Source organism: Hippichthys cyanospilos, chromosome 4 (assembly GCF_059441005.1).
Source record: "Hippichthys cyanospilos isolate Australia breed blue-spotted pipefish chromosome 4, RoL_Hcya_1.0, whole genome shotgun sequence".
NCBI lineage: Eukaryota > Metazoa > Chordata > Actinopteri > Syngnathiformes > Syngnathidae > Hippichthys > Hippichthys cyanospilos.
The window spans coordinates 15482209-15497349 of record NC_142372.1 but is presented as its reverse complement, the minus strand read 5'-3'; the positions used below and the strand labels follow the sequence as shown (position 1 = coordinate 15497349).

The following is a 15141-nucleotide window of genomic DNA, read 5'->3' as shown; positions in this document are numbered from 1 at the left end:
GTTCCCTAGTGTGAGTTGTTTAATTTCCTTTTTAATTTGTATCATATCCTAAACAAAATCTCTATCTTATATAATTAAACGCAATTAAAAGACGAAAAAAAGGTCACAATTGTTTCACAAAAGTAAGTTTTTTTTTTTTTTTTTTTTTACAAAATAGCGCAAAAAGCAATGGGGACGAAAAGGTCGGTGGCAAAAAAAAATGCTTTTTACAAATGATAATTAGTACATGAGCAGACAGGTCGGGTCAAGCAAGAATTTTTTGTAACTGCCACATTTGTTATTCTGGAGTTTACTTCGGCAAACACGCAGCGCTACGTGACGTCATGTTTTGCATGCGTCACACATTAGAAGCCAATCTTTCATATCGCTTTTTTGGGATGTATGGGGCTGGGGTGACGTTGAATGACTATATTTTAAAAATGGATTTTTGACAGAATATCCTTGTGTACGTAGCCACCGCTGTCAAGAACGAAGTAAAACAAGCTGCATCTGTGTCGTGCGCGCGGCTGCGTGTTTGTAGAGCATGAGTCACGCAGCCCTCCTTTGATTGGACGGTAGTTTTACGTAAGGGAGGGCCGAAGGGGGAGAACCTCTGGGGGATGCCTGTCAATCGCTCCTCTGCTCCATTCACACGTTCGTCTGCACACAGCGACTCATTCACAAACGAGCTTCGAGTTCATTCATAAAAGCTGCACGGGGAACAGGAAGGGGAGGAAAGTTGTGGAGGAAAGGACAAGTAAGTGACTGCAAATTCTAAGTTTGTGAGTGGAGTGGAGTGAAGTCGACTGCACATGAAATTGCATGGGTTGCTCCATGTTGCATGTTGGTGAGTACTTTTTATCTTGCACCCTGACCCATTTCATTAATCAGGAATGTGACTGTTTTCTAATCCTCGTTGACTCTTGTGTCCCAGCTGTGAATAAATTTGTAAGGACATCTCACAACAGAAGGCTAATCAGTCCAAATATGCTGAAGCGCACTAAATACAGCCGTCTGCACAATGATTCAAGAACCTTTCTGGATGACTGCTCTCTACGCTTGGACTCTGATTTCGCTCACAACGCACCGTCCGGCCAGAGGGACTTCATACCCGACGTCCCATCGCAAAGTCCCCCTCAAGACCCGGGGGACCCGGATTCTGGGGCCGGAATGGTTGATCGGCGCTATGAAGGGAGTGCGTCCAATCCCCCAAAACGACCATTCAACGTCAATAGCCTTTGTCGTTTTCCCGGGATGCCCGGCTGTCCTTGTTGCGCTCGACACCAATGCCAGCAGTGCTCTTCGGCTGTCCATAGGGTGGTCCACCATCACATCAAGGTACATGGCACTGCCATTTGGGATTTTTTCTTTTTTTAGCCATAATGTCAATCGGGGTAACGTACTCCGTAGCCAGTATCACACACACTTCACGCCCTCCTTTCAGACAGCTTTCTGTGTAGGCAGCAGTGACTCATCCTGGCTCTGCGCTCGTCGTCACGTCTCTGTTGCTTGGGTGTATGTGTGTGTGTGTGTGCCTATGTGTGTGGATGTGTGTGTTAAAGTCTGTTAAACTGGTCAACAGGTACACCACAATTAGGTGTAGGTGCTGTCAACAAACAACAAACTCACATGTCTTTTAAACTCCAACCTAATAACTATTCATGCATTTGCACATCTTTATATTTACTTCTGGTGTGTGTGTGTGTGTGTGTGTGTGTGTGTGTGTGTGTGTAAGGAGTCCTGTTGAGTCAATAAAAATACTGCATGAATTTCTGAGCACACGCATGGCATTTATTAGATATCCTTGAGACGAAGATTAAGGTCAGAAAAGTTCATAGTGTAGTGAAGGCAATATCATGGTGACTTGAGAAAAGACTTTTGTTTTGACCTGCAAGCACAGAATCGAGATGTGAGAATTGTATGGTGATGATGGACTGAAGGACCTTTTATCAATAATGAAAATAATGCGATCTACCCAGATTTGTCACAATCACATCGAGAGAATAACACACTTTGAATGGGGGATAAATGTGAGATCCTCGCTGATGTAGGTGCCAAGGAATTTGAAGGCTTTCAACCTCTCCACCTCTGTCCTATTGATGACTAGTGGTGGTTTGTGCGGCTCCAGCTGCCACCTTAGGTCAATGATCAGTTCTTTGGTCTTGCCCGTGTTAAGGTGGAGATTGTTGTTGCGATACCAGGCCACAAGGTCTGCCACCTCTTTCCTATATGTTGTCTCACCAGTGATCAGCCCAATGACCCTAGTGGCATCTGTCTACTTAATTACGCTGGTGTTGTTATGGGAGGCGACACAGTGAGGAGTGTGTAAAGCAAGGGGCTCAGCACACAGCCCTGGGGTGTCCCTGTACTTACAGTTCTGGTGCTGGATGTGCGGCTTTGAATTCTGACTAATTGGTGTCTGCCTGTGAGAAAGTTCAGCACCCAGTTGCAGAGTTGCGGGGTGCAAGACTGAGAGTGTGAGCAGTTTATCTGTCAGTTTGTCAGGGATGACTGTTGAATGCTCAGCTGTAATCGATTCAGAGCATTCCTCCATATGTGTCCTTGCCCTCTTAGTGCGTGAGCGCTGTGTGGATGGCGGTGTTGACAGCATCACTCGTGGACCGGTTCGGACGTTATGCAAATTTTAGAGGGTCCAAGGTGTGTGGAATGGTCTTTTTGATATGAGTCATGACAATCCTCTCAAAGCACTTCATTGTGATTGGGATGAGCGCGATGGGACGGTAGTCATTCAGGCAGGTCACGGTGCGTTGCTTGGGGACAGGCACTATGGTGGTGACCTTGAAGCAGGTGGGGACAAAGGCTTGCGCAAGGGACAGGTTAAAGATGTCCCCAAACGTATCAGCTAGCTCTGACGAGCAAACCCTGAGTGCTAATAGTCATCACCTTTGTTCTTGGCTGATTAAAAAAGGTCAATAAAAAGGCCCTCACTTCCAAAGAAACTCTGTCACACAACTAATTTTCTCTAGTTTATTTTCTCTAGTAAGATGAAATAGCAAAACCATAATTTTGGAGAGGTTGCCTCTTTTCCCTTCAAAACAATGAAGTTTACAATTATTCTTTGAACCTAACCCCTTAGCCATAAATGAATGGTTTTAAATAGTTTATATATTTCAGTTTATTTGTTCAGTAGCAAATCTACAATAATTTAACATCACCCAAGATTGCATTGAATCAATAACTCTGTGTTTCTCTTTCTCTCTCAGTATATGGGAAGCGTGGAGGTAACCCAATCGATGAGAACCCTGGACTTTGATACAAGAAAGCAAGTAACTCGGTAAGCTTCTCCTCGGTTACCACTACACGCGCCGCGATACGAACGTGGATTTTGTTTCCATACGTCCACTCTTAAAAACATCTCAGTAACAGTAAATGAAACGTGTGGCGTCTTGTCCCCTCGCCATTCTTTAGTGACGTCTTCCGACAGGATAACACAGTTGACATGACCATAGCAACCCCTGTTTGCGAGATTACTGCACTAGGAATTGGCTAGAAAATCCAATTAGGTGAATTTCCTCCTAATGATTTCACATACACTTATTACGAAAGAGGAAGTAGGGAGCGCGAGCGAGAGACTTAAATCCATTATGTGTAACTTGTCTTCAAGGAGAAGAAAAGCTCTTCCAAGAAAAAGTCAGAGACAGACGGTATAATCACAAGCATACAGTGAGAGATAATAATTATTTGATCCCTTGCTGAATTGTTAAGTTTGCTGAAAAAGAAATTAACAGTAATTTTCACGGTTGTTTATGAAGTATTGGTGCTATGAAGAGCATTACTGTAGTGCCTTGTTGAACAGATCACATTTATCCCTTCCAGGCAAAACAAAAAACAAAAAAAAACACCACCCAAAATGTTTTTAATGTGTTTTTTTTATACTAAGCAAATGTATGAAATTATACAGCAAAAATATAATGTAAATAATTTAACATTTAATGCACCTTAATTTAATGCTTCTTTGCCCATTGATAAATTGTACACCTCATGGTGTACATGCTTTGTTCATTAAGGGGCACAACCAAGGAGACGTAAGTATTACACAAAGAAGTGTTTCACAGCAAAGTGAAGACATAAGATGCCCTTATTCATTTTTCAAAGATAAAAAAATGTATGCCATGAGATTTATTTTATGGTGTCTGTCTATGCGTTGCTGTATTGTCTGCTCAAAAATCTGTAGCTTAATTTGTATCTATCGCAACACTGATGCTAGTTTAGTGGATTTGCAATGTGTTTTTAGCGGACTTTCATTAAGTTCTGTGATTTGGTATTGTAAATTCTGACTAGATCTCTTTATGTTTGACTCAATCCCATATTTCTTTGAGTCCATATATTCAACCATACTAATAAATCAAGATTTTTTTTCAAATGATTGGCAAAAAGGAAGTTCTAAAAACGGTTGCCACAAGGTAATAAAGGAACCAATTACTTAGGTAATTAAATACTAAAGGATGAATGGATGGATTCTATTACTTTAGTTAATCAAATGCTAAATTGATTACTTTAGGTAAGTAACCACAAACGTAATTATTGAAGATACTAAAGTACTGTACCTAAGTAATCGATAACTTAATGGAAGTTTTTCGTTTGTCTGTTATAAGAATTGTTTGCAAGACAAAAAAATGAGCAGGGCAATTTTGAAGTTGTGTCATTTGTAAGTCCATGTACCACATAATACCATAGATAATCAACAATATAAAATATTTCTCATTTTGACCCACATGCGAAAACAAGTGTAAATAACCGTGTATGTCTACATATGTGTAACATTGTTTGCAAATCATCTAAGTATGTTTGTATGACAACATGCAAAAAACAGTGTGCAAAAAGACCCTTCAAGTACAGCCATACAGAATGGGATTTTTTCACTTTATCTTTTCAGTCTGTGATTATTTGAACACAGTTATAGTATTTCATTTTGTCATGTTAAATCAATGACGTTGGCAAAGAAAAGTCATATTTTACAGCAACATGTAGCTCCTCTATGCTATATTATAACATGATTATATTATTGAATTACTTTTGCAGGCTCATGACTGAATTGAATTTTCTAGCCGAGCAAGGTGGAGCTTTGTAACACGTGGCCCACTTGTGAGCTGTTGAATCAATAATCTGATGACGGGTTGCATGGCAGAACAGCCGCATCCAAACTCAGAGTTCTGAATGTGTGAGAATGTTTTATTTTAGTTGATTGGGGCGGATTCTCGATGCTTGTGGGACGGGTGGGAACAGCATGTGATAACTCTTCTGATGACATTTGACAGTGTAGCAAGAATGTTAACGTGATCAAAGATCTGAAAAGAACGGACTTTGGCTTTCACTCAGATGATTTGTCAAGTTGTTACTGTTAAATAATTTTGTAGTGTTCTGTCATCCTTTTCTTAATTTCTCAAATCACGTGTTATAATAAGAAACACTGAAGGGTAACTCTTTTGAGTTTGAGTATTTCTGAAAGCTAACAAAAAAAAAAACTTGAATACATGAGTTCATTGTTTCATAAGGCCTTGGTGTTGCCATTTCTTGTGTGTGTGTGTTTTATACAGAGAGGCAATCAACAGGCTTTGCAAGAGGACCACAGCCAAGAACACAGTGAAAACAAAGAGTGTAAGCCACACACCAGCACCCAAGCATTTCACACACCATATTGAATTACAGTACACTCATATACAGTAATATACTTCAATGTGTTTTTTTTTAATGAAATATGCCTTTCACTGGTGTGTGCGAGAAAAAAAATCTGTTGTATGAATGTTTCAGTGGTGTGTCAAAAAATGTTTCAGCATTTTTGTGTTGATGTGGTTTTCAGTTGTGTCTGGGAGCTTTACACTGGTCTGTACGGGAATGGGAGTGTTTTATTAATGTGTGTGTGTACATTTGTGTGTGTGTGTGGCTTTCAGTAGTGTGTGCAATCTTTTTTGTATTAGTGAATGAGAAAAAATTTCAGTCACTCTTACAACAAAAAAGTAGTGTCTGAGAGTGATGTCTGAGAGTATTTCAATTGAATGTATGTGCAAAACAACTCATTGAGTGTTGTCCGTGTGTGTGCATGTGTGTTTCTTTTGTGTACATATATGAAAGCATTTTAATAGTGTGTGCAACTGTGATAATAGTTTATACTGGTTACAGTGACAGCATTTCAGTTATGCATGAGCAACAGAATACAAACATAAACATATAAACATAAACTGAATAGCTTTAGAATAAGAATTTTCATCATTTTTTTCTGTCACTTCTATGCACTTTTTTTCAGATTTAGACTAAGCTGTAACTCGTATAAACGCTGTAAAAATAATTAACAGTTGTTGAAAGGTGATTTATATTGCTTTTTTTCTTTTGTTAATGTTAAAAAGGATTTATGATTAGGTATACTTATACAATTTTTGTAGAAGTTTTCTTTTTTTAGGGGGGGCTTGGCAAAATATAATTGCGAAGCACTTGGCAAGACATATGTGTTGTATATGTGCGTGTTATGATTGGGTGTGATGAAATGTGTCGCTGCTTTCATGTGGTCTCATGGTGTATTGTGAGTGTTTTAGTAATAGTAATGTACCGTACATGACATATGCTTTGTAGTGTGTGAGAGTGTGCCAGTATTATGTGATAGAGCGTCAGTAACGTGTGATAGCATATAAAATACAGTACCTTGAAAAAATAGATCTCTCACATCCCTGTTACTTCCTGCCCAGTAAATGTGTCCATTTTGCTTGAGTCATTTTAATCTTCCCTGCTTGGTGGTGGGAGAAGCGATAATGAGTACAGTGAAGCAAACTATAGCTGTGTGAGTCAGACTCTCTTTCTCACAATCGGAGCAAGAGTCTACAGATGTGTGACACAACCCAGATGTGTATTTTCATTCGTATGGTGTTTACCACCGCAGCCCCACTCAGTAGATCGCGGGAGCTTGACTGCTGGGGCAAAAAGATTTGGGCAACACTGCATTAAAACATCTAAAGTGTGAGAGTGTCACCAACAAGGACTTTCAGAATTGAGTAAGAACCTTTATGCGGTGTGTTATAGAAACTTTTAGTTGTATGTGTGAGATAGTGTCAGTAATGTGTGAGAACATTTCCATCGATTGTCACTGTGCGTGTGTTTGATTAGTGTGTATCAGTGTGTTAGCTCAGTGGCCCCTCACACCTTCACAGGCACCCACAAAATTATAGAAGCTGAACACTTTGCCCAAATGAGTCCCTTTTTTGTGTCATGGTCAGCCTGAACACAAGCAGCTGTCCTGTGTACTGGGTCGAAGCAACCTGCAGTTTTCGGGCAGGCGGGTCATTCTCAGCGTCTCCGCAGACACGCTCACGCTCCTCGCCGCGTCTTCGCAGGTGACCTCTTGAAGCAAACACACGATGCATTCACATGAGAAGTCTTGTCTTACAATCATTGCGTTTCTCTTTTTCGCTCTTTCGTAGAGAATCACTCAGCACTCCATCCAAGCAATCTCCTTCGCCTCCGGGGGAGACCCTGTGTGTTTGTATTTTATCATGTGACCTACTGCATGCACTGCTTCAATTCAATATTCGGAGGTTTGCTTTCGTTCGTACGGAATATTTAATTGTTTTTCCGGCCTTAACTCTTCAGTATCAACATGTAGTTCAAATGTCAGCGTTTTCACCTTGCAGTCTGTCTTTACGGCAATTACTCTTATCTCGCATCCTTCTGGTTTCGTCCAAGACACCAAACATTATTTACGAATGACACAAACTCCAAAGTTCGGCTCAAGTTTCCTAAACTGCGAGCCGATTGTTGAATGCACAAATCAAAACAGCTCGTGTCAGCAGCAGCATGCCATGTGGCTCAAATTCTGCTTTATAAACATATTTGTTTATGTGGCTTCCTTTACTTATGAATTTAATGCTTCTGAATGAAACTGTCAAAGGCCAATTAGCGCAGATTGATTTACAGTCCAAGCATTTTTTTTCTCCTTATTCTATGTCTGTCTTTCAAAATTTGTTTTAGTTTGAAACCGGTCGGTGGCATCAAAAAATGGTTGGCAACCAACTTGTGTGGCAAAAACTAACTAATTCAATGCCGGAGACCTATTTTCACGTTTTTTTTTTCTTACACATTGTCCCTTTAAGTTTAAAATTGATACTTAAATATCTGGGATTGAATGTCCGGACTATTAAAAAACGTGAAAATACACCCCTGGCATTGAATGAGTTAATATATGTTGGCTCACTCTAGTCACATTATGGATAACTACAAAACATCTTTCGGACAATTTATACATAATTTTCTTCTCAAATATTTGAATTGAATTTATATACATGTACATTTTTGATTTTGCTATATTCAAGCAATTCCAAAGTTAATACTTTTTAGGAATAGCCTCATTTTTAATGACTAGCCTAAGCTGTTTTATTTTTAGGTTGGTGAATATGGTGATGCCAAATATTTTTCAAGGGGTAAAATAAAGTATGACAGAGGCAAATATGCCACAACTGGCAGAAGACTACAAAGACTTTTTAAATAACATTTTTTGCAGACCTTTGATGTCACTGTGACTGGTCAATGTCTTTCTGTGCCGGGCCATAGCGGTTTCTCTTCTGTTATGTGATGTCATCTTGCAGCTGTTTTCGTCTTGGTGCGTTGTTGTTGTTGGTGGTGGTGTTTTTTGTTGTTGTTTTTTTTTTTTCTTTTGATTTAATTTGGCGCCCATGTCATTTTTGTGTTTGCATCTTTTTTTGCAGCTATTTTAATCTCTTTTTTGGGAGGACTTTGATGTTAGTTCACTTCCATTTAGTTTTTGTTATTCCATCTTTGATTGCTGCATTTTTTAATGAATTGCATTTTTTGTTTGTTTGTCTCATTCCTGTGTTTGTAGAGTTCTCTCTGTTGTAATGTGTTTGCCCCTGTCGGCCGTCATTGTAAGAAGTTCACTAGAAGTGCACTACAATATTGACGCATATTCATGCCTAATGTGTTACAGGACATGGAAGACTTTATTGCATATGTTGCCAAAGATCAGGTCGATCACAGAGGTACAGTGGATCCTTGTTTTTGTCTCCAATCACAAAATTGCTTTGAGTATCCGTACATTTTTTTGTCCACATTTCAGCTTGCCACATCCTGGAGTGTCCTGAAGGCCGAGCAGCTGAGGTCATCCGCAGCATCGGCTGGGCCTTTGAATTTCGGTTCAAGCAGTTTCTTTGTCACGCGCCGTCATTCGTCTCCGCTGAACCCAGGTCTGCGTCACGGCAACTGTTGTGTTTGCTGCGCTTGGTGGTTGCTTGGTTTTTCAATTTGTGCATTTATTACCGCGGCAGAAAAAAGCAAAACCGGCGCGACTAAGCTAAATATTACTTCCAGGAAAATGAAAAGACAAGCAGATAAATCCAATTAAACACTAAGATGTTACATAATACTTATAAATGATAACTTGACACTTATGGACAGTGTTTGCCCCTGTAAGTTCCTAGAAATGATAATAATATAATAATTCATCTTCATTTTACAGATTAGCAGGGAGAATGTGCAACAAATGGATCCCAGAGGAGAATTTAATAGAGACAAAAGATGCCGATGAAATTAATGGTGATGAAAACAGTGAGCGTCATCACTACTACAACCTGACTCCAGGGAAGATGTCGCCCACTGGTGCAGTAGAACAACTGTGGGCCACAAAGGCAGAGAAGAAAGAGGTAATAATAGAAACAGCTCAGTGAGCAAAAGAGATTGCAGCAGTTGACAAGAGTTCGTTTGGTTGTGTTTGTGGGAGTGTTTCAGTAGTCTGAGTAACAGCTTTTCAGGAGTGTATGTGTGTGAGAGTGTGTCAGCGATATGACGAGAAACACCTCAGTAGTGTGGCTTGAGCCTTCTTTCTTTAAGTCAAAGCTAATGCCTGACTGAAGAGCCTTCTCTTGGTTGAACATGGAGCAAAAAGGCCACTGAATGGCGCCAAAGCATTATTGATTTGAAACACTGCTTTTGCCGGACCTAAAAACAACTACAACAAAGCTGTTGGAAACTCAGAGCAGAGGTTCTCAAATGGGGGTAATCGAAGGAACTCCAGGGGGTACTCGAGATTTTAAATAAAACCAACATAAAAATACTTTGAAAATAATTATTGAATTAATTGTTTTTCATGAAAATATCTCTTATGTTGAATATTATTCTGTGGTCAAATATTTATCATTTCTGTGGTCAAATATTTATTTATAATTATTCTATTTTTTAGAACATGCCTGAGACTATGTTGATTTTTGTGAAAACATCTGTTATAATCCCAAAAGAGGACAAACATTTATTTATACTTTTTTGTTTTTGAGAACAGGTTTGACACTTTATTTTGATTATTTTGTGGACAAATATTTATTCATTTGTTCTTTTTGAGAACAGGCGTGACACTTTATGTTGATTATTTTTTGTGGACAAAAAAAATCACTAATAATTAAGTTATTTCTGTTTGCTAACAGATCTCTTCTATGGTCCATAAATGGACATTTATGTGCGTGTTTTTTTTTTTTTGTTTTTTTTTTCCAGACCAATACGAATGATGTTCGAAAGGTACTAAGGCATAGGTGTCAAACTCATAGGTCGAGAACCACTGCTCTAGACAGTTCAAATCATCGTTGAAAATGAATGGCAATGGAATTGATCCATTCTGGCAAGATCAAAATATTCTCAATTGTCCATAGGTTTGAGTGTGAGCCTGTATGAGAGTATTAGCTGGCAGTGTGTCCAGGGTGCGCCTTGCCATAGTGTCACCTGGGATAGGCTCCAGCATTGCTTGACAAAATGAAGTTTTTTGGATATGGAAGACTTGTGATGAGAGGTAAATTTTCAGATAATAATTGTAAGTGCGTAATCATTTAATGGAAAGTGGCCGACTGTATTTTCCATGTTGATGATTATTTGAATTTTACGTGCAGAAACAGAACGGTTCAAAAACAAATCAACCACAGTTTTCTCTCATGCAAACTATTATCGTTGTTTTGCCGCTTTGAGTCATTGCAATCCATGCCATGGTGAAAAATCATTTCAACTCAAAATTTTGAATATGAATATTTAACATTTGTCTAAAAATACAGTATACTGTAAATATATTTGTATTTTTATTTGTGTGAGTGACTCCTTTTGTTGTTGTAGGTCAGTTCCTTTCCTCTTGTTTCCAGTCATGAGAATTGTTCCATCACACAGGACACAGATGCTCAAACGACAGGTACGCAACTCAAGTCCAGTTACATGTACAGGTACCTCCTGACAAATAGTATTCTTTTCAATCAGTAGAGTTTAATCCTTCCAAACATTTCACATCTTACTGTGTTTGTCAATACTGTAAGAATACTACTTACTTGTACAACATCATCAGATAGGACTGGTCTCTCCAATGCCTTGAGATACAAGTGACTCGACTACACATTTTTGGAGAAAACTGTGAAACCTTACAGAAGCAAGACTAAAATACAGAAGAGAAACGCCCCAGATCCTATGGTGCATAATATTTTAGACAAATGGGGCTACTGTTGCTGCCAGCAACATAGTGCAAAGAGAAATGAACCATCCTACTGTGCTGTGCAGCAAAAACACTCACATTGTACTTAAAGGGACACTGTGTAAGATTTAGACTGTTTTCATTTCAAGTAGAAGTCCAAATAGTTGTAAAAAGATTTTGGTAAAAGGAATGATTTGTCTCCTCTACTTAAGTAAGTAAAGCAGGGAAGATAATAGAATGTACATCAGTAAAAAACTAGAAAAGAAAATCATTTTTACTATTAATTATACACAATACCCGTTTTGATCATGTTCTACTACATTTTTTAAGAACCGCAACGTAGCTACTAGTGTTTGCTTGGGTGTTAATGTGTTTTCACAAAGAGTAAAATTTGTTTTTTTGTTTGTTTGTTTTTTCCCTGAAATGAGGCAGACCTTTTGAGTTAGAAGCTACTTTAGGCTTGCATAAAAGAATTCATTAGCAAGTCAATCAACCGCTGTTTATCTGTTAGGTCTCTTTTTCTTTAAAGGTTGCACGGTCTTCTGAGACTTTTGACCCCTTTGACAAAGGAGTAGAACATACCTATATTTGCATTTAAATATAGTGGATAGCTCTCAGGAAAAAAAATAAAAATAAAGTAGAGGTACCTGAAAAAGCTACTCAAGGAAAGAAACAAGTTATATTTACTTCATTACTTCTCATCACTGATTGCAGTGCATTTCCTCCAATCTTCCAATTTAGATCCATTGGAATCTGAGTTGAAGGTCAAACGGTGTTCTTCTCCTTGTGGAATACACATCCAGAACCTGATCCATGAGGAGGGTTGGTTTCATGGCAGGTCAGTCATTGTCATATTTGAACACTTTTTTGTGTGTGTCTGTGTGACTATTATACAGCCTTCCTGTCGCGAAAGCAGGCATACCAGAGAGAGCAGTACAATGAATTGGGTTGCAGGCTTGCAGCATTAAATCATGATGCACACACACTACAACAGTGCTCAAAGTCAGATTCTTCATCTTCTGTGTAGAAATACAACTATTAGTTCCACACTCGTGGGTTGAGAAAGATTAGACCTTATGAACATAATATCTGTCTTATACTGTCCCAAGGTGTCCAAAGTGGGCACTCCATCAACTATCTGTATATATTTTGGCCTTAAACAGATCATTCAGTTGTAACCCTGAAACGAAAAGAATTATATAATTTGGACCTGGATCAATTTTTCATGTTTCTTGGGAAAAAAAAAAGATAAAACAACTTGCCATTATCCTCAAAAGGTATTGAGTTACGCATACACACACACACACGCACACACACACATACTTCATATTTGATCTATTTTTCTCAGGTTTTCTTATTCTTTAAAAGATTTCGTATTTCTCAGCGGCCATTTAAAATCAACATATCTCTTCCTCTTAATCAGAGTCAACATTGCTGTCTTGCTGTGATCCTTTACCTAGGTTAGGAAGAGAGGGGGCCGAGTCACTTCTCTCTTGTAATGGAGACTTCCTGGTCCGAGAGAGCAGCTCGGCCTGCGGCCAGTATGTGCTCAGTGGAATGGACGGAACCACAGTGCGTCACCTGCTGCTGGTCGATCCACACGGCCTGGTTGGTGTCACAAACACGTACACAAGCTTTACCTCTTTAAGTCATCATTTCTGACTATCTGTGTGTGCGTGTGTGTGAGCAGGTTCGGACCTGCGACCATGTATTTCATAGTGTGGGTCACCTGGTCCGGTTCCATATGCACAACCAGATACCCATCGTGACTGGGACCAACCAACTTTGCCTCAAACAGCCAATCTTGCAGAGACATTAACACCAACACGGAGGCGCTCATTACGTCTTTGAACATTATTCATAATATGCTTCAGATTTACTGTTTCAGTTCCTAAGATCACCATCTACTTAGTTCATAGTTGCTTTAAATGTTAGGTGTATTTGATTGTAAATGACACATTGCATATGTTCCATACAGTAGATGGCACATTTATTTGATACATTTAGATTCTACTGTTTATGCAGGCAATTTGGAACTGAGCGTGCCTTTCTCTTTACAGTGTTTATCACATTCACACTGTGCCTGTCTGACTTTCTAAGCACAATCGCCAGTTTGCTAGTTTGGTCTTGCAGTTAAGTGATCATAAATTGTATAGAGAACGAATGGCTGGAATTCAAAAAGTAAAACTGATAATATTTTAAGGCCAGCTCCTGCCTAATTTCCATTAGAAATCTCAACTCATTCTTTCTATGGGAAATTTTGGGGTTTTGTTTGTCACGAGCTATAAATCACAGATACTGTACCCCAATATTTCCCCTTTCATATTTGTAACGAAACAGTTAAGCATTTTTCAGACTCAATTTTAATACATTAAAATTGTGTCAATTGGTGTTTTTGTTCACACCTGTGGTGTTCATAGCACAGCAATACCGAAAACTGTTGATTTTGTTTATTCAACTATGTTCCAAGTTTATGTGCTTCAATGTTTAAATAATGTTTAAATTGCATAGCCTACACAAGGATAAGGGATTTCGCACCTCTCTAAACACTGTCAGTGTGACTGTCAAAGGTTTATGTTTTGAAAAAGAACCTTAAAAAATAATATTAATGTTCTTCAATATTTTGATGATAATCTCATACTTTATTCCTAATTATTTGCAATGCTCTTTGTCTTTGTGATATAATGGATAACTTTGTTGCTCACGTTTCACAATCTTTGTCATTAAAGAAAATACTCTAGGACAACTATGATTTGATGATACTTTTTGCCTCTCAGAAAGGTAATCATGTACAATTATGTGGAGTTATGTATAACAGCTTTGGCGAAAAAAAAATCTGTGCATAAAATACAGGCGCATGCACTCATTGTGTAAGCTGTAACAAATGCGGTTTCTAAATATTATTTCATTACGAATAGAGACAATAAATGGGCTTTTTGGGGCCAAACAATCAAACCAAGTCCCGACGGAGTCAAGTGGTCCAGCAGGCCACCGAAGCTAAACAAATCATTATTTCCAGGTCTTGCCCATATGAAGCGCGCCTTGATAAACGCTCAATGGACACGCCTCTCCCCTTACTTGACACAAGCCTTGGCACAATTCTCCCATCACTCAATACTACCAGAAAATGGCATTAGTATAAATTAACTGTTCGCGTAACACCTAGGGCGCTTGGGCGGGCCTCATGTGAGAGCACAGAATAAACAAGGAATGCTTGGAAATACATCAGTGAAGGAGAATAACGTTTTAGCGGTGTTTGATGAGAAATCAACATCGTTGCCTGGTTAAAAGTTTCACAAAGTTATCTTTTCATGATGGGATCCCTTTAAAGAACATTTAAAATAGTTCATACAGGGTATTTAAGGTCTGCTTTCGCCACACGATGGCGGTAATGTCTTTCCTGGAAAATCCAATACAGTAAAACCTTCCGTGACCTTTTTTCTGGATTTTACTTATTGTGCTTGTTGCTTCTAAATGACGTTGACATTCTTGCTATGCTTTCTGTTACTTTCGAACTTATCACATTTCTATTTAAAAGATGACAGTGAGCCAAAACTGTGTGGTTGATTACGTCCGGTCCCTCACGACAGAGCCAGAGGGCTCGATAGAATCAAATTTGCATGCCTTCTAAACTTCCCACAATACTTTGCAGTGTCTCCTATGCTGGGTCAAAAGCGTGCGCCTTCACGCCGTGCAAAGGTTAAACA

The 15141-nt window shown here is 38.9% G+C and overlaps 1 protein-coding gene across 2 annotated transcripts; it reads left to right on the top strand.

The window, feature by feature from the left end:
- The first annotated feature begins 654 nt into the window (after positions 1 to 654).
- On the top strand, positions 655 to 14148 carry LOC148424772 (SHC-transforming protein 1-like). Of its 2 annotated transcripts, none has more exons than XM_088413343.1 (13): positions 655 to 826; positions 914 to 1317; positions 3204 to 3274; positions 5538 to 5598; positions 7206 to 7322; positions 7410 to 7463; positions 8930 to 8981; positions 9059 to 9185; positions 9458 to 9641; positions 11089 to 11161; positions 12176 to 12272; positions 12895 to 13042; positions 13125 to 14148. In XM_088413343.1, exons 1-13 carry the CDS (start codon positions 802 to 804, stop codon positions 13251 to 13253), a joined length of 1542 nt encoding a protein of 513 aa, XP_088269469.1. In that variant the 5' UTR covers positions 655 to 801; the 3' UTR covers positions 13254 to 14148. The 2 variants fall into 2 exon arrangements, with proteins under 2 accessions (XP_088269469.1, XP_088269470.1); XM_088413344.1 differs by having other exon boundaries at positions 662 to 736.
- Positions 14149 to 15141: the final 993 nt, after the last annotated feature.

Excerpts from the sequence above, each read along its gene's own strand:
- LOC148424772 (XM_088413343.1), top strand. The coding sequence starts at position 802 with ATGGGTTGCTCCATGTTGCATGTTG. Across the intron at positions 827-913 it reads TTGCTCCATGTTGCATGTTG|CTGTGAATAAATTTGTAAGG; the intron begins GTGAGTACTTTT and ends CTTGTGTCCCAG. Across the intron at positions 13,043-13,124 it reads TGGTCGATCCACACGGCCTG|GTTCGGACCTGCGACCATGT; the intron begins GTTGGTGTCACA and ends GTGTGTGAGCAG.